Raw genomic sequence first — 18,106 nt, 5'->3', positions numbered from 1 at the left:
CATTGGTTCTATTGAACTTAGTTACTAAGTATTGAGTGTCCGTAAACCTGAGATTATACTTGCCATAGCAAGTATGAATGTTCACCCTCTCCAAAGGCAGAAATTATGTCAGTGTTTCTTACTCTTACTTACACAGTGCTTAACACAGTGCCTGGCCCATAGTAGGTGTTTAAAAAATAGCTGTTGATTAAATTAAAATTAGTTAAATGATGCAGGGGAGATATGTGAAAAGTGATGTGAGCTTAATAAGAAGGCTATGTTTGGTTCAGCTAAAGGAGTACCCTAGGCAGCACCAGAATTTTCCTCAGAACATGATTTTGAATCTGTTTTTATTCTGAGATAGGTGACTGGAACCCCAAGTTCTTCTGCTTTGTGTAACATAAACCCAGTAGTTTTAGTCTAGACAATTTTCAAGGAATCCTTAACATGGAAAAATATGTCATCCTCAGTGCATTTAGCTTTGAAAAAATGTATTTTCTTTTCTATGCTTAAAAAATTTTTAAACATATGCAGTTAACCAGTTGAGAGAGGATTTGATTTATACAATCATCTGTAATCCAGAAAAAACAGGGTTGTTTATCAAAAAATTACAACTTGTTTTAGAATAGTTCATTCAGGCTCCCTCTTGCCAGCAGTAGCTAATAAGGCCAGTTGTCGGTTAAAGTCATTCCTGCGGAATGCTAGTAAAAATGTATCATTTATTCATAAAAAGAATGCTTTCTGTTCTCTGTAGCATGAAGACATCCATCTCGTACATACAAAAGTGGTATCCAAAAGTGGGACAAGATAAAAATAAAGAAGGCAAAAATTGTTAACTCTTTCGTCAAAAAATAATGACCATTAGCCCTGACCCTTGTGGCATTATTACAGTATAGGCAGCTGAGTGCAGTGGTTCATGCGTGTAATACCAGCACTTTGGGAGGCCAAGGCGGGAGGATGACTTTAGCTCAGGAGTTCGAGACTAGCCTGGGCAATATAGTGAGATCCTGTCTCTACAAAAAATAACATTAGCCAGGCGTGGTGGCTGTAGTCCTAGCTACTTAAGAGGCTGAGGTGGGAGGATCACTTGAGCCTGGAAGCCAAAGCTACAGTGAGAGACCCTTTCTCCCCTGCCCAAAAAAATAAGTATGGGCAAGCTCTGGTTAGCATCAAGTAGCTGATGTGAATACCAGGCACCTTAGCCCACAGTTATTTCTTAAGCATAGTGTCAAAGACTGGGGAAGGTCAAAAGCTAGTGTCTAATAATTCATGACAAATTCCTCTAAAAGTGAAGTTGCCATACACAAAGTCCATTTATTGTGTTCAGTTTATCAGGCAAGACTTTGACTTTTTTTTATTAAGATGTCCAGTAATGTAACAAATTATTTCTGGGTTCAATGAGGTGGAATCATGCTGACTGAGCAGTGAAAGGTGAATACTAAGGAAAAGTTTGGTGCTTCTTAAACCGCTCTGGGGTCAGCAAGCTTACCCAGGTGTTTTAATGAACTTGAAGTTTTTGATCAGCTGGACAATGCGAGGGATCAACACTGAGACCCAGGCAGAAAATGGAATTTACAGAGATCAGTAGTAAACTGTTAACCTCTTGTCTGAAAGCTTTCAGTATCTTCTCTTTACTGATAATTTCCAAATTTACATCTCTGGCTTACACCTTTCCCCTCTACTCCAGAGTCCTCTCTCCAACTGCCTGACATCTTCACTTGGATGTCTTAACTGGATTTTAAATTTTGGATTTTAAATTCAAAACTGAGTTTTTTGCCCCCAAATATTGTTCCCCCAAAAAATATTTCAATTTTGGTAAATACCAACTCCGTCTTATTTCTCAGTCTAAAACCTTGGAGATGGCCGGGCGCGGTGGCTCACGGCTGTAATGCCAGCACGTTGGGAGGCCGAGGTGGGCGGATCATGAGGTCAGGAGATCAAAACCATCCTGGCCAACATGGTGAAACCCTGTCTCTACTAAAAATACAAAACTTAGCTGGGCATGGTGACACACGCCTGTAATCCCAGCTACTCAGGAGGCTGAGGCAGAAGAATTGCTTGAACCAGGGAGTCCGAGGTTGCAGTGAGCCGAGATCATGCCACTGCACTCCAGCCTGGCGACAAAGTGAGACTGTGTCTCAAAAAAAAAAAAAAAAAAAACAAAAGCAAAAAAACCTTGGAGCTATCCTCAACTCCTCCACCCTTTCTCACATATGCCATATCCAGCCCATCAACAAATCTTGATGCTCTTTCTTGAGAATGAATTCAGGATCTGACCACTTCTTACCAGCAGTACTGTTTACACCCTGGTTCAAGTCACCATCATTACTTCAGAAGCCTTCTAATTAGTCTCCCTGCTTCTACTGTAGCAACTAAGTCTTCAGTCTGTTTTCAGTACAGCAGCCAAAGTTATCCTATTAAAACATAAATTGCCACTTCTCTTCTCAAAACCTTTAATGGCTTCCCATCTCACTCAAAGCCTTTATAGTGGCCCTCAAGGCCCTAAATAATCTGTGCCCCCATTCTGTTAACCTCTCTCACACTGGTCGTCCAGAAATGAGTGTGTCACTCATTTCACTCTGGCCACACTGACCTCTTCTGTTTCTCAAACTTTTGAGGCACTCTTCCTCTCCCACCTCAGGGACTTTGTACTGCTGTTTCTTCAACCTGTTCTTTTCTTCTCCAGGTAACTGCATGAGTTGTTCCTTCACTTTCTTTCTTCTGTACTTAGCTGTTCCCTTTGCCTTCCTTGATCTGTATATCTATAATAATAAAATCCACCTCCTATTCTTCCCATCCTTCTCTGCTTTTTTTTTTTTTTTAGCACACATACTATATATTTTATTTATCTTTCTATTGTCCAAGCCCCCACCCCTGCCACTATAACATATGCTCCAAGAAAACAGAGATGTTTGTCTCTTTGTTCCCTGTAGCTCCTCTGGAATAGTGCCTGACACATTGTATTAACAAATGTTCAATCAGTGTTGTCTTGTCGAATGAAGGAATATGTGAATCTCAGTTTGAAAAGTAAGCTCTAGGGGTGTCAGCCAGAACTGTGGCCTAATGCTAAAGACTCTGATTTGAATGCTCAGATCTATTAGATTCAGAATTTGTTCTAATTTCTTTTTTTTTTTTTCTTGGTTATGATTGATTTAGGATGTGGTTAAAATTGGATAAGAGTCTATCTGCTTTGTCACTTCTAATTTTTTCCTTACTTAGTGCCTCATTAAACACTAACATGATTTTTTAATTTATAGAAATAATAGGCCAGGCACGGTGGCTCATGCCTGTAATCCCAGCACTTTGGGAGGCCAAGGCAGGCGGATCACCTGAAGTCAGGAGTTCAACATCAGCCTGACCAATGTGGCAAAACCACGTCTCTACTAAAAATACAAAATTAGTCGGGTGTGGTGGAGCATGCCTGCAATCCCAGATTTGGAAGGCTGAGGCAGGAAAATCGGTTGAACCTGGGAGATGGAGGTTGCAGTGAGCTGAGATCATACCATTGCACTCCAGCCTGGGCAACAAGAGCAAAACTCCATCTCAGAAAAAAAGAAAGAAATAATAGTGAATAAATATACTACCGTAATACAATAGTACCTGCTTTATCTGTAGGGGATACATTCCAAGACCTCCATTGGATGCCTAAAACCATGGATAGTATGAACCCTATATATACTATGATTTTTCCATCTGATAACAGAGATAGCTACTAAGTAACTAGTGGGCAGGTAGTGCAAATATGATGGATATGCTGGACAAAGGGATGATTTATGTCCCAGGTGGGATGGAGTGGGCATGAGATTTTATCGCACTACTCAGAGGGGTGTAATATTTAAAACTTAAGAATTGTTTATTTTCGGCCGGGCGCGGTGGCTCAAGCCTGTAATCCCAGCACTTTGGGAGGCCGAGGCGGGCGGATCACAAGGTCAGGAGATCGAGACCACAGTGAAACCCCGTCTCTACTAAAAATACAAAAAAAATTAGCCGGGCGCGGTGGCGGGCGCCTGTAGTCCCAGCTACTCAGGAGGCTGAGGCAGGAGAATGGCAGGAACCTGGGAGGCGGAGCTTGCAGTGAGCCGAGATCGCGCCACTGCACTCCAGCCTGGGCAACAGCGTGAGACTCCGTCTCAAAAAAAAAAAAAAAAAAAAAAAAAAGAATTGTTTATTTTCCATTGACTATATTTGGACCACAGTTGACCATGGGTAACTAAAACCACAGAAGGCAAAACCACAGTTAAGTGGGGAAGTACTATATAGAGAGTTAAAATCTTTTTTTCATTCTAGTATTTATATTTTTACTGTGAATTTCATAAAACTCTTACCTGTGGTAACATTAGCATAGATAAATCTTAGTTTAAGATGATGATTTAAGTGGCCAAAGTAGACATGTTTAGTTCTACTTATGTAACTAAAAATTGGTTTTTAAATGAAGATATTGATAATTTAAAATCAAAGTAGCACAATTCAGGTGGCTGTAGGCTTAACTATCCATTTTTTCTGCCTTGAAGTATGTGTCTAAAACACCTTGTAATATGTGCCTAACTTGAAGGGTGTGTATGTACTTTACATTTGTTTGCTATGATATGCTCTGACATCTTCATTGATACTGATATTTAAAATATCTTACCTCTGAAGGTCAGTGTGTCAATTATATTTCTAATATATCTCTGCAGTGCATTTCTAGGTCCCAAAGACCTTTTTCCATATAAGGAGTACAAAGACAAGTTTGGAAAGTCAAACAAACGGAAAGGATTTAATGAAGGATTGTGGGAAATAGAAAATAACCCAGGAGTAAAGTTTACTGGATACCAGGTAATGGTTTACTTCGTTGTCACTTGCTATATCTCATTTCTTTGGTTTTAATACTCTTTCAGATCTTTCTTATATGTCCTTTCTACTAATAGTAGTTACCTTGAAGTCAGAATTCTTTTTGACTCCAATAGCATTTTCGATTAAATGTAATTCATAATCAGAAGGGTTCAGATCAAGTGTCCATTGGAAAATTCAGTTTGACAGCCCTTTGTTTTTCACAATCTTCCAAGTAAGTGGAACCCTTTCGAATTAAAACAGAGTAGTTCTTTTCAGTGTTTGTTCTTTGCTATTTTTTCAAAAATGTAATGAGTTAATATTTTATTATTTCTTAGGCAATTCAGCAACAGAGCTCTTCAGAAACTGAGGGAGAAGGTGGAAATACTGCAGATGCAAGCAGTGAGGAAGAAGGTGATAGAGTAGAAGAAGATGGAAAAGGCAAAAGAAAGAATGAAAAAGCAGGCTCAAAACGGAAAAAGTCATATACTTCAAAGGTTACTAAGAAGCTTCCCGTTGTTATTAATGTTACATGCATTTTCATTAAACAGTTTTAGATTATTTTCCATGTGTTTATTGGGTACATAGAAAAATACTAAATTCTTTTTTTTTTTTTTTTTTTTTGAGACGGAGTCTCGCTCTGTCGCCCAGGCTGGAGTGCAGTGGCGCGATCTCGGCTCACTGCAAGCTCCGCCTCCCGGGTTCACGCCATTCTCCTGCCTCAGCCTCCCGAGTAGCTGGGACTACAGGCGCCCACAACCGCGCCCGGCTAATTTTTTGTATTTTTAGTAGAGACGGGGTTTCACCGTGGTCTCGATCTCCTGACCTTGTGATCCGCCCGCCTCGGCCTCCCAAAGTGCTGGGATTACAGGCGTGAGCCACCGCGCCCGGCGAAAAATACTAAATTCTATGGAGCCTCTGCCTTTAGAGACAAAATACAGCAGAGGGAAGTCAGGTAACCTTAGATACTAGAGCGATCTGACTATTGACTCTTTAGGGCTGATTTGGCCCTGAAAATACCACCTTTTTAGTTGGAGGGGGACTGTTCTTTAGTTAAGGCTATATGAGTAGCTTTGCCTCCTACAATAACCTCCGGACAAGCTCTAAAGAATTGAGAAATGTAGGAGACACAATATAATTCAAGACTGTGTCTATGTACTATATGTATAAATGCATCACATGAAACTTAACTATGGAGTTCTAAGACATGCGTCATTAGGCAATTTTGTCATTGTGCAAACAATATAGAGTATACTTTCACAAACCTAGGTGGTTCAGCCTATCACACATCTAGGCTTTGTGTATGTGGTCTGTCACTGACCAAAACATTACTATGTGACATGACTAAAAAGATATATTTTTACTTGTCATTCTGCTTCAAAGAATGTACTTTGGCTCTTTATTTATTCAGTTCTTTTATTTCCTGATCACCTAGTCTATTCCAGACACCAGACTAGGTATACAGTGGTGAGCAACTCCATTCCTGCCTTCACATAAATTATAGTACAATAGAGAGTGGGGGTAGCACACAGTGATCATGTAAATAATAAATTGTGAAAGGGTGTGAAGGAATTCACCCTATTTTAGATAGGGTGACCAGGGCTTTCTGAAAACGTGTAGTTTATGCTGAGACCTGAAAGAAGAGAGTGGGAGAAGCAGCCATATATGGCAGAGGGAAAGGAATGTAGCAGCAAAGCTCTGAGGCAGGGAAGAGTTTAGCATGTTTTTCCTGTATTGAAAGAAGGTGTGGCTGGAGAATCATGACCAAGGGGGAAAGGCTGGCAAAGGCCTAATAATGCAGACTTGTAGGCCATAATGAGAAATTTGGATTTTATTCCAAATCTAACAACACTTGAAGGTTTTAAACAGAGGAATGACATGATCCTAGATTTACAAATTGAAAGTCTAGGTTTTTTCATGTGGTAATTCAGAAATACAATTGAAAGAACTCTGAGATTGTGAAAATTATTCACCTTTTAGAAACTGAAAGCAAGATAAATGGATCCTTGAAGACCAGAGATTGGTACAGGTTTCACTATAATTGGTCTGTCATATAATTGAATACCTGGATAAATTACTTCTATTTAAATTCTGGTATTTAGTGGCTGAATATACTTAGGAAACTCTAAAAACAAGTACCTAGAGTTTATTAGACTACCAGCATTTTATTTTGGCGGTATATAAAATCTTTCCCAACTATCCAGCTGGCATACAGGCAGAATTGTGTGAATGCAGCATTATTTCCTGTGTACCTAATGAAAAACATGTGATTGCCTTGGATGGGGATAAAGTTTGCAAATGACAACAAAGTAATTAGAATTTTCTTTGTCAGACTTTATCTTCCATTGCAATTATTTTTTAAGCTGAATTTCTTTTAGCATTTTGAACTTCATTTAAACACCTACTTGAATTGATTTTACTTAATTTACGATTGCCTGCTGAGCTTCCACGTAATGTGTTGTGCAACCCTAAATTATTTAAGCTACCTAATGTTGCCTAGGCATTTAATAGTGTGGATATGTGGCTTTTAAATGCCATTATTTTATTGCTTGTTAGAAAGACCAGAAGTAATGGGGCTCCACCTGGGTGGACTTAAAATTTAAAGCAGAGAAAGGGTAAAGACACACTTAGCTTACTAATGTTTGTCTATTTTAAATTAAGGGATCGTTTACTTTGCTTTCCTTGAAGATTACAACTTCATGATCATTGAATAGCCTTTTGGCTGGGCACAATGGCTCATACTGGTAATCCCAACACTTTGAGTGGCTGAGACAAGTGGATCTCTTGAGTCCAGGAGTTTGAGACCAGCCTGGGCAATATAGTGAGACCTTATCTCCACAAATAATAGACAAAATTAGCCGGGAGTGATTGCTCACACCTGTAGTCCAGCTACTTGGGAGGCTGAGGTGGAAGGATCGCTTGAGTCCAGGAGGTCCAGGCGAGTAGTCAGCCATGATCATGCCACTGCCCTCCAGCCTGGGAAACAGAGTGAGACCCTGTCTCAAAAGGAAAAAAGAAGAATAGCTTTTTATTTTTAATATCAATGAAATAACCTAGCATAATGGTTCTCAAACTGTTACATGTTTTAGAATTACATGGAAGGCTTATAAAGACAAGCTTACATTGTTTGACAAGCTTGCCACTTTTAATAGTTATACTATATTTTTTAGGAGAACAAAAAGTTTTTTACTTTTACTATCATTCTTGATCTTAACTGGAAACACTCCACATTTGTATTAAATCCCTGTTTTCCCTTCTTGTAAAAAGTAAAAATCACCACATTTTAACGTGACATTTTAGGCTTGGTTGGTAGTTTCAGTTAAGTAAAATAGAAACATTGTTGAACCCCATCCCCAGAATTTCTGTTTCAGAAGGTCTAGGGTGGGGTCTAGGAATCAAATTTCCAGGTGAGGCTGATCCTACTATCTGGGAACCACATTTAGAGAACCACTCACCTAGCGTAACTTCATTGTTCACTTTGGCTTCCCAATTGCTTCCTTTTTAAAAAACAAATACGGTGATTTTTCCTTTTTTTTTTTTTTTTTTCTTTTTTTTGAGACAGGGTCTTGCTCTGTCACCCAGGCTGGAGTGCAGTGGTGCAATCTCAGCTCACTGCAACTTCTGCCTGCTGGGCTCAAGCTACCCTCCCACCTCAGCCTCCCCAGTAGCTGGGACCACAGTCGTGCACCAACCACCACACACAGCTTTTTTTTTTTTTTTTTTTTCATTTTTAGTAGAGACCAGATTTTTATCTTGTTGCCCAGGCTGGTCTCAAACTCCTGAGCTCAAACAGTCTGCCTGCCTCAACCTCCCAGAGTGCTGGGATTACAGGTGTGAGCCACTGTGCCCAGCCAGTTTTTCTTTATGTCTATTACTTAGAGTTGAATAGTCTTCCTTTGCATGGAAAATTAATGGCTCACAAACTTTTTTTTGCTACATTCCAGTTGGGTAGAAGGAAAGGCCCCACACCTGTCTCCTCTACCTCACCTAATTTCAGTTTTCTAAGGAAAACGCTCGGTAATCATAATGAAAAGTCATACTATAGCAGATTTGAGGGAGATTATATGTCTTCTCTCTTTAGCAGTAAGGCTATGGATTATTCATATTTGAGTCATAACAGATACTGGAGAATTATAGGTCAAAAATATTTTGTGTACAAATTATTTACTATATACAATAGGACTAATGAGAGGCTCACAACAAACTAAACTGGCGTTGATAAACCACCAGTAATTTTAGTTAAAAAAAAAAAAAAAAAGCGAAAATCAAACACACAACCAATTTAAGACCACACTGATGAAACAGAGTCCTTCTCCAAAATTACAGGAGTTTCAGTAATCTGAAGAACTTTTCAAGGTTATCGAATAGAGCTTAGCGGCCAGATTTCTTCACAGAATACTGAATGTTGTGACTCATTAATAAAACTTTAGTAATGCCCTAATTCTGTTCTGTATATCTCAAATACATGCCAAATTGTAATACTTATAAACTAATTTATAAGGTTACTCATAAAGATCCTTTATGAGCATTATAAATTTTAGGGAGTTGTTCATTATTATAAGAACTACTGGGGGCCGGGCACAGTGGCTCACACCTGTAATCCCAGCACTTTGGGAGGCCGAGGCGTCCAGATCACGAGGTCAGGAGATGGAGACCATGCTGGCTAACACGGTGAAACCCCGTCTCTACTAAAAATACAAAAAACTTAGCCAGGCATGGTGGCGGGTGCCTGTAGTCCCAGCTACTCAGGAGGCTGAGGCAGGAGAATGTTGTGAACCTGGGAGGCGGAGCTTGCAGTAAGCTGAGATAGCGCCACTGCACTCCAGCCTGGGCAACAGAGTGAGACTCCTTCTCAAAAAAAAGAACTGCCTATGGAGGACTATTATTTGAAAATTACTATGTAAAGCAGTTGCTACATTTTAACAATTATACTATAAGGAGAAAACTTTTCACTTTTACTGTTGTCATTCTTGATCTTCACTTGAAATATACTCCACATTTATATTATTAAATCCCTGTTTCCCTTCATGTAAAAAGTAAAACTCACATTTTAAACTGACATTTTGGGCTTGGCTGGTAGTTTCAGTTAAGTAAAATAGAAACAGTTTAATTATATATTCTGCCACACAGCTAGATGATGTTTTCTCTTTTTTTGTTTTTTGTTTTTTTGAAATAGTCTCACTCTGTCACCCAGGCTTGAGTGCAGTGATGCAATCTCCACTCACTGCAACCTCCACCTCCCAGGTTCAAGTGATTCTCCTGCCTCAGCCTCCCAAGTAGCTGGGATTACAGGCTGCCCACCACCACACCCAGCTAATTTTGTATTTTTAGTAGAGACGGGGTTTCACCGATGTTGGCCAGGATGGTCTGAAACCCCTGACCTCAGATGATCTGCCCACCTCGGCCTCCCAAAGTGCTGAGATGAAAGGCATGAGCCACCGTGCCTGACTCCAGTTAATTTTTGTAGTTTTAGTAGAGGCAGGGTTTTGCCATGTTGGCCAGGCTGATCTCAAATTCCTGACCTTAGGTGATCCGCCCACCTCAGCCTCCCAAAGTGCTGGGATTACAGGCATGAGCCACCATGTTTTCTCTTTGAAAATTGCATTTTAAAAAACTGATTATCTGAAGAAGCTTCAGTTTGCTCATTCGTTTCTGGAAGACCAGTAGTAACTTGGCAAAATCAGTTTTACTTGCAATGTGCCTGAAGATTCTTAAAATGTCTCAAAGAGGAAGTGTAGAAAAACACTATATTTTACTTTCTTAAGGTGCATAATTGGGGCCAGCTTTCTATAATTTTAATGCTATGCTGCCAAGCAACTCTTGAGGCAAACTAATTGTATTTTCATCTTCCTCTAGAGTTCATCTTGTTTTCAAATGCAAAATGACAAGGAAAAAGGACTGGTTCACCATTATAGCCTTGAGTTCTTAAATAACTTCCATAATTGAAAAGAATAGTTTATATCAAACAGTTTTGTCAAGATGATTCTGGGTATCCCACTAGCCAAACAACTTCAAGAGGTGTTCAGCATGAATATCTGTATATTCTCTTGGATAGTTCACCTCACTTCTTTCAATTTCCACTACTATAAAATGATGGGGAGAACAAGATGACCTTTAGGGTACCTTCCAGTTCTGTAGCCTTCTTAAGGTGGTGTCCTTCCAGCTGTATTTATTCATTGACAGTATTCTGGGTACATTAATCTTCATTTTCTGCTTTTAATATCACATTGCTGGAAATAACTAAGAGGTCATCTAGCCCACTTCTGCTTCCTTTCCAGCTAGTTAAACTGAGGCACAATGAGGTGAAATAATTTGTCCAGTGTCACCTAGCTGAGCCTTGGCATACTGCATGTTGTGTCAGTATATCCTCTATCAACCACTAAGACTAGATGCAAGTCAGCTATTTCTGCGTCTCTTACTTGTACATTTGGATTTCTGGGTTTGACTATAATATTTAACTTGTCTGAACATTTAGAAATCCTCTAAACAGTCCCGGAAATCTCCAGGAGATGAAGATGACAAAGACTGCAAAGAAGAGGAAAACAAAAGCAGCTCTGAGGGTGGAGATGCGGGCAATGACACAAGAAACACAACTTCAGACTTGCAGAAAACCAGTGAAGGGGTAAGGATGTGCTTATGATTTCTGTTACCTTCTATTAGAAGACATTTTGCTTCAGATTCAGCATTAATATATCAACATTAGTAAACATTGTGTTAATAAATGGAGAAGTATTCTCAGCCTATTATATGCATCCACTCAGCTCTTTAATATAATCAATTTAATTCTTAGAGTCTGAGAACAAAAGAGCCAAGTGAGAATTACACCTGCCTGTCAATTTGGAACTCTATGAACAGGTCTATTATTCTTTATACTAATTTTAGCAACTTTAGAGTCTTTTTAAAGTACAATGTGAAATACTGAAATTATGAAATGCCACCTCAAAATTCAACAGTTGTATTTCTTTTATCACAAAATCAATGGCATGTTCAAAATAGAGTATTACGTACTGCTGCTTCTTTCCCAGAAGCAATGTGTAATTCAGTGTGCCCATGAGGACTTTAAAAATGCAAACAATGTTTGAATATTGATATTTAAAATACCCCTAGGGACAAATTTGTCTATGTTGACTCTTCATAACTTTTGTTAACCTTTGTTAACTTCAAAGCACAGGTAAGTCCATCTTTGGAAAAAACTGTTAGTGAAGGCAAATTTTGCCCCCATTGCATTTTATCCTCTATGAAGACTGGTTAGACAATGTTAAATCATTTAAAAATAATGACCTAAGAAATTTATCTGGTTTCAGCTGAGTTATTGCCTATTCATGTCAGTCCTGTTTACCTCTCAACTCTTTTCTTCCTTCATCCCAGTTATCTATAATTACTCCCAAAGTATTATGATTCTGATTGTTCTCTTATTCCTCTCACCCAGGTCAGCCCTACTCTGTCCTCTGCTTATCTTCATCCTCTTGACTTTTCTCTAATAAGTAGTCCTCTATCACTGCTTTTGCCAGCAGCCTTCCCAGGGACATATACCTGCTAACAGTCACTGAGAACTTGAACACCTACCTGGCTCACTTGATTTTCTCTTTATTCCACCTGCTACCTGTATGTCAGGTAGCTTCAACATGCAAATAGCAACAACTCCAACAATTTCTCTTCCCTTTACTACCAAACTTATTTCTAGATACACTTCTCATGAAGAGTTGTCCTACCCCCTTAATACTCAAAGAGTGTGGTCAGTGAACCAGTAGCATCAACATTATGTGGGAGCTTGTTAGAAATGCAGAATCTCAGACCTGCCCCAGACTCCAGATTCTGAATCAATCTGCATTTTAACTCAACCCCAAGTAATTCATATGCAAATGAAAGTCTGAGAAGCACTAATTTACATCTGTCTATTGTCATGGTTCAGAATAGTATCTCCTCCTGTTTTCTCCAAAGCACACCCAGTCATTTGTCCCCTTCTTCTGTACTACATCTTCTTTTCCACTGGCTCCTTCCCCTCTGCCTATAAACAGCCTAAGGTCTCCCTTAATCTTGACAATACCTCCCTTCAATCTTATATTCTACCCTTTTCACTTTTCCCTTCATCTCTAAACTTCGTAAAAAGAATGATCTTTTCTCCCAGTCTCCATTTCCTCTCCTCCTCATGACTTAACCCATTGCACTCTTATTTCTTCTTTGACCACTTCATTGAAATTCCTCTTGTAAAGGTTCCTAGTGATCCTCTTCTTGCCCAATCCAATGTCTCATTTAGTCTTCATTTTCACCTCTGCAAAATTTAATTCCATTAGACATTTCTCCTCCTGAATTTTCTTCCAGGTTACCAATCTCTTCTGCTTCCTCTCCCTGTTCCTTCTTAGTCTCTTTCTAGAGCTCCTTTCTTCAGTCTGACTTGGCACACTTCTACTCCACAACTTCTTGTGTTCATCTTATCCATTCACATGATTTCAACTTTACTGATGACATTTTCATTCTATATATCCTATGCATTGTAGATTCATTGTTCTAACCACTAATAAAACCATTTCTTTTTGAAAGCACCTTAGAACATAATAGCTGCTACTAGCTAGCACCAGTAACCTGCGTGGCACATATTGTGCGTGCTCTGCATGCATTATCTCATTTAATCCTCACACAAACTTCAGGAGGTAGGTGCAGGTATTGCTTTTGCTTTTTAGTTGGGGAAACTGAGGCTGAAAGAATTGGCCTAGGATCACACAGCTAGTAAGAGCTTAAGTGGGAAGCAAGAGCCTATTTTTAATGATATATTTGTTATATACTAAATAATATATATAAATATAAGGTTATAAAGCTATAAAGTGACCCTACCGCTGAACCTAAAAACTAGAACATCACAATTAACTTGTATCTATTTATGTATTCTTTCCAGTCCCTCTTCCTACGCAGAGATGAGCACTAATGTTGTATTATTTCCTTTTCTTTTTAAAATGTTAGCCCATACCTAACATATAGGTGTATACTTAACAGTGTATTGTTTAATTTTGCTTATTTTTAGCTTTTTAAAAACTTACGACATTCACTCAGCACTGTTTTCCTAAGATTCCTTCATGTGGTTATATGTAGCAGTAGTCTATTTATTTTAACTACTGTATAATATTCAGTTTTGTGGGTATACCACAACTTATTTATCCAGTCTCTTGGGTTGTTTCCAGCTTTTTGCAATTTTTTTTTCTTTTTTCAAAATGGAGTCTTGCTCTGTTGCCCAGGCTGGAGTGCAGTGGTGCGATCTTGGCTCACTGCAAACTCTGCCTCCCAGGTTCACGCCATTCTCCTGCCTCAGCCTCCCGAGTAGCTGGGACTACAGGTGCCCGCCACCACGCCCGGCTAATATTTTTGTATTTTTAGTAGAGACGGGGTTTCACTGTGTTAGCCAGGATGGTCTTGATCTCCTGACCTTGTGATCTGCCCGCCTCAGCCTCCCAAAGTGCTGGGATTACAGGCGTGAGCCACCATGCCCGGCCCCCGGCAGTTCTTATAATAATGAACAACTCCCTAAAATTTATAATGCTCATAAAGGATCTTTATGAGTAACCTTATAAATTAGTTGTAAGTATTACAATTTGACTTTTTGCAATTATTATGAACTGTGTGACTCTGAGCATTCTCATGCCTGTCTCCTAGTATACATGTACACGAGTTTATTTAGCATATGTAACTAGAATTGAAAATACTGACTTGTGAGTTGATGGATTTTAACTTTACAAGATAATGCCAAATTATTTTCCTTAGTAGTTGGACATTCTCACCAGAGGTGTAGAAGAGTTCCCTGTGATTAACTTGGCATAGTCAGGCTTTTTAATTCTTGCCAATATAGTGAGTATAAAATGGTCATTATAGTGCTAAGTTATAATTCCCTGATTAATGATAAGGTTGAGCTGCCTTTCATGTTTATTGACCACCTATGTTTTCTCTTCTGTACAGTGCTTGTTTTGGGTTTTGCCCATTTTCCTACTGGATTTCATTTCTTACTGGTTTGTAGGACTTCTCTACATATTCTGGCTTCTAACTAACATGGATCGTCACATTTCTTGCAGATATCCTCTCCGAGTTTATGGCTTGTCTATTCAATTTCTTTCTGATTTTTTAGTGAACAGACTTTTTAAATTTTATTGTATTATAGTCAACTTTATCAAACTTTCCTTTTTATGGCTAGCATTTTTCTGTCTTGTTTAAGCATAACCACTTGAACCAGCACCATTTATTGCATTGTCCTTCCTTTTCTCTCTGATCTGCAGTGCATCTGTCATAAATTCATAGGTCTCTCTCTGGCTTCCCTATTCTGTTCCATTGGTCAATACCACACTCTCTTAATTACAGTAGCTTTATAATGAGTCCTGATATCATGTAGGGCTAATTGCCTACTTTTAGTTTTCAAATATTTAATAGTCATGATCTGGGATAGAAGTTCAAGGAAGGTCTTTTTTTCTTGATGAGAGAATTTACATATGCTAGTAAGAGTAATCCAAGTCAGAAATGATCACAAAATGATAATGTAAGAAAGAATTGCTGAAGCAGTGTCCTTTAGAAAGCAAGAAGGTAGGGCCAGGCGCGGTGGGTCACACCTGTAATCCCAGAGCTTTAGGTGGCCGAGGCAGGTGGATCATGAGTTCAAGAGATCGAGACCATCCTGGCCAACATGGTGAAAATACACCATACTAAAAATACAAAAATTGGCTGGGTGTGGTGGTGCGCTCCTGTAGTCCCAACTATTCGGGAGGCTGAGGCACTAGAGTCGCTTGAACCCGGGAAGTAGAGGTTGCAGTGAGCCGAGGTTATGTCACTGCACTCCAGCCTGGCGACAGAGCGAGACTCTGTCTCAAAAAAAAAAGAAAGAAAGAAAGAAGGTATAAGATCTGGTGCACATCTGGAGGGGTTACCTTAAATTGGAAGGAAAGGCAGAGTATTTGGGCACAGATACAGGTAAGTAGATACTTGGGGTGAGAGCTTGTAGAAATTCTTACCTGATTGCTTCTATTTTCTTATGGAACAAGGTTAGCATTTGAGGCTGAGAATAGGAGAAAATGTTGGAAGATTCAAGAGGAGGAAAAGGTACAAAATAGTCATTTAGAAGAATAAGAGAATGAATGAACTTGGGAAATGAAGTTGAATTGCCAGGCAATACTAAAGGCTTGCTTGAGGCCATTGGTCTTGAATTTGAAGTGAGAGCGGTCACAATGGCTGTGGTTTTTTCCAGGCATATTCAATTATGCAGTCACAGAGAGGACAGATAATTGAATTTAACTAGAATGAAGGTTTTCCCAGAGAGTAGGGTAAAGAGGATTAGAAGCCAGGGAATCAAGGATGTATACAAGGATTATAACAATGGACCATGGAATCCAACATGTGTTAAGAGGAAAGATGTAAATGAGGAAGAGATAGAGTCAACAAATTTTAAGTATGACCTGGAAATATAAATGGTGATAGAAGAGTGAGGTATTTGAATAGAATCGTGGAAATGTTGCAGTAGTTGCCGATGACAGTGCAGGTGCTACTAGTATTTCCAGTGGGACACTTAATTCTTCGTTGTAAGAGCACTGTCTACATCACAAGACATTTAGTATCCGTGACCCCATGCATTAAATGCCAGTAGAACCCCAGATTTCTTAATAATAACCTAAAATGCCTACATAATTTTGCTTTCAAAACAGTGGCTTAGGACAGTATTTCCAGTTACTCCCAGTGGTTGTGAATCACTTGTCTTCAGAAAGAACCATGGACTCTGGGAGGCTGAGGTGGGCAGACCACCTGAGGTCAGGAGTTTGAGACCAGCCTGGCCAATATGGTGAAACCTTGTCTCTACTAAAAATGCAAAAATTAGCTGGGCATGGTGGTACACACCTGTAGTCCCAGGTACTCGGGAGGCTGAGACATGAGAATCACTTGAACCTAGGAGGCAGAGGTTGCAGTGAGCCAAGATCGAGCCACTGTACTCCAACCTGGGCGACAGAGTGAGACTCCATCTCAAAAAAAAAAAAGAAAGAAAGAAGAAGAAAGGGAGAGAGAGAGGGAAAAAAAAGAGAAAGAAAAAAAAAGAGAAGAGAAACCATGGGAGCGAGTGACTGAGGTAGGGTCTTAGAAGACAGGATCTTTGGCAGAGAGGACACCAAGGAACTGAGATACCAGAATGTTAGAAAGATAATCTATGTGGATATTGAAATCACAGGAATTATGATGAATGACAGAGGGCCAGAAGTGAAATCTTTAAAGAGTAAGGAGAGTAATCCAGGGAGTCTATAGATGATTGCAGTAAGGAGGGGAGTAGCTTACACTGAGATTCAAAACTGGGAGGCTTTTATTTTCAGGAAATGTGGGGCACAACGGAGAGAATGAATAGCTTATAAATAGTAAGGAGGAGCAAGAAAGACACCTTCTCCACCTCCAGGGCAAGTAGTAGTATAAGAGCTGTGGGAGAGAACAAAGCTACCATTTGAGAGGGTTAAAGGGAAAGAGGCAGCACTGCCCTTAGAAGAAAACAGGTTTAAAACAAGTTGTTGAGTGGAATATCTTGGAAATCCAAATTGGGAATATAGGAGTTTTGCTAATGGCTAACTGTGGTTTTCAGGGGGCCCAGTAGAAGAGATTAAAGAATGGGGTGGGGGGTTCTGTTAAGAAATAAGGCCATAAAAGGACCTGTGCAAAGCTGACTGGGGATATATGTCCAGGAAGTGATGGGTGCTCTGGAGCCCATCTTGTAGTATCCAAAGTAAGCGAGGATAAAGGGCATAATAATACAAAGCCTGATGGTCTCAAAGCAGATGATGCGTTGATGTTACGCGTATTGTAAAGGGAAAGAAGAGATTTTTACGAGGTTCCCTTTTTGCTCCCAGAGGCTCTCTGAGTACTTCTTCCCTCCTGCCACTAGCAGCAGGAGGCAGAAAGGAGCAGGCACCCTTATCTAGAATACTTGGAGTTCCTTTGATTCATATGGATAGAAGGTGGAAGTTACTCATCTGTGGCCAGGAGGACACCATGCACTGATTGGCTTACACCTGCTGTATTAGTTATCTATTGCCATGTAGCTAAAACCTAGCGACTTAAAGCAGCATTTATTATCTCATCTTTTCAAGACTCATCAAGAGTCCATGCAGGTGCAACTTGCTAAATCCTCTGTCTCTGGGTCTCTTGCAAAAGAAAGTGAGATGCCAAAATGCAGTCCAGGTGTCAGCAGGGACTCAAATCATCTTAAGGCTCAACTGGGGATGGATCCTCTTCTAAGATCACTCAAATTGTTCCCGGCAGGATTCAGCTCCTCACAGTTGTTGGACTGGAGGCCTCAGTTCCTCATGAGTTATTT

The 18,106-nt window shown here is 39.7% G+C and overlaps 2 protein-coding genes across 5 annotated transcripts in view; one reads left to right on the top strand and one right to left on the bottom strand.

Annotated features, from left to right (window-relative positions):
- TM6SF1 (transmembrane 6 superfamily member 1) overlaps positions 1–18,106 on the bottom strand; it is a 56,861-nt gene that overhangs the window by 1,485 nt on the left and 37,270 nt on the right. For 3 of the 4 annotated variants that reach the window (XM_050796160.1, XM_050796165.1, XM_050796159.1), the window contains one exon: positions 5,796–7,784. In XM_050796160.1, coding sequence (XP_050652117.1) covers positions 7,440–7,784 — 345 coding nt within the window. In that variant the 3' untranslated portion in view covers positions 5,796–7,439. Of the gene's footprint in view, positions 1–5,795; positions 7,785–18,106 lie in introns of those variants that run through there. The other variant, XM_050796162.1, reaches the window with a different exon arrangement.
- The window catches only part of HDGFL3 (HDGF like 3), an 81,235-nt gene that overhangs the window by 55,664 nt on the left and 7,465 nt on the right, over positions 1–18,106 (top strand). The window contains exons 3-5 of the mRNA XM_050796210.1: positions 4,656–4,794; positions 5,127–5,285; positions 11,264–11,410. Coding sequence (XP_050652167.1) covers positions 4,656–4,794; positions 5,127–5,285; positions 11,264–11,410 — 445 coding nt within the window. The remainder of the gene's footprint in view (positions 1–4,655; positions 4,795–5,126; positions 5,286–11,263; positions 11,411–18,106) is intronic.

The sequence above is a fragment of the Macaca thibetana genome, chromosome 7, assembly GCF_024542745.1.
Source record: "Macaca thibetana thibetana isolate TM-01 chromosome 7, ASM2454274v1, whole genome shotgun sequence".
Lineage (NCBI taxonomy): Eukaryota > Metazoa > Chordata > Mammalia > Primates > Cercopithecidae > Macaca > Macaca thibetana.
This window is presented reverse-complemented; position numbering and strand designations above follow the sequence as displayed.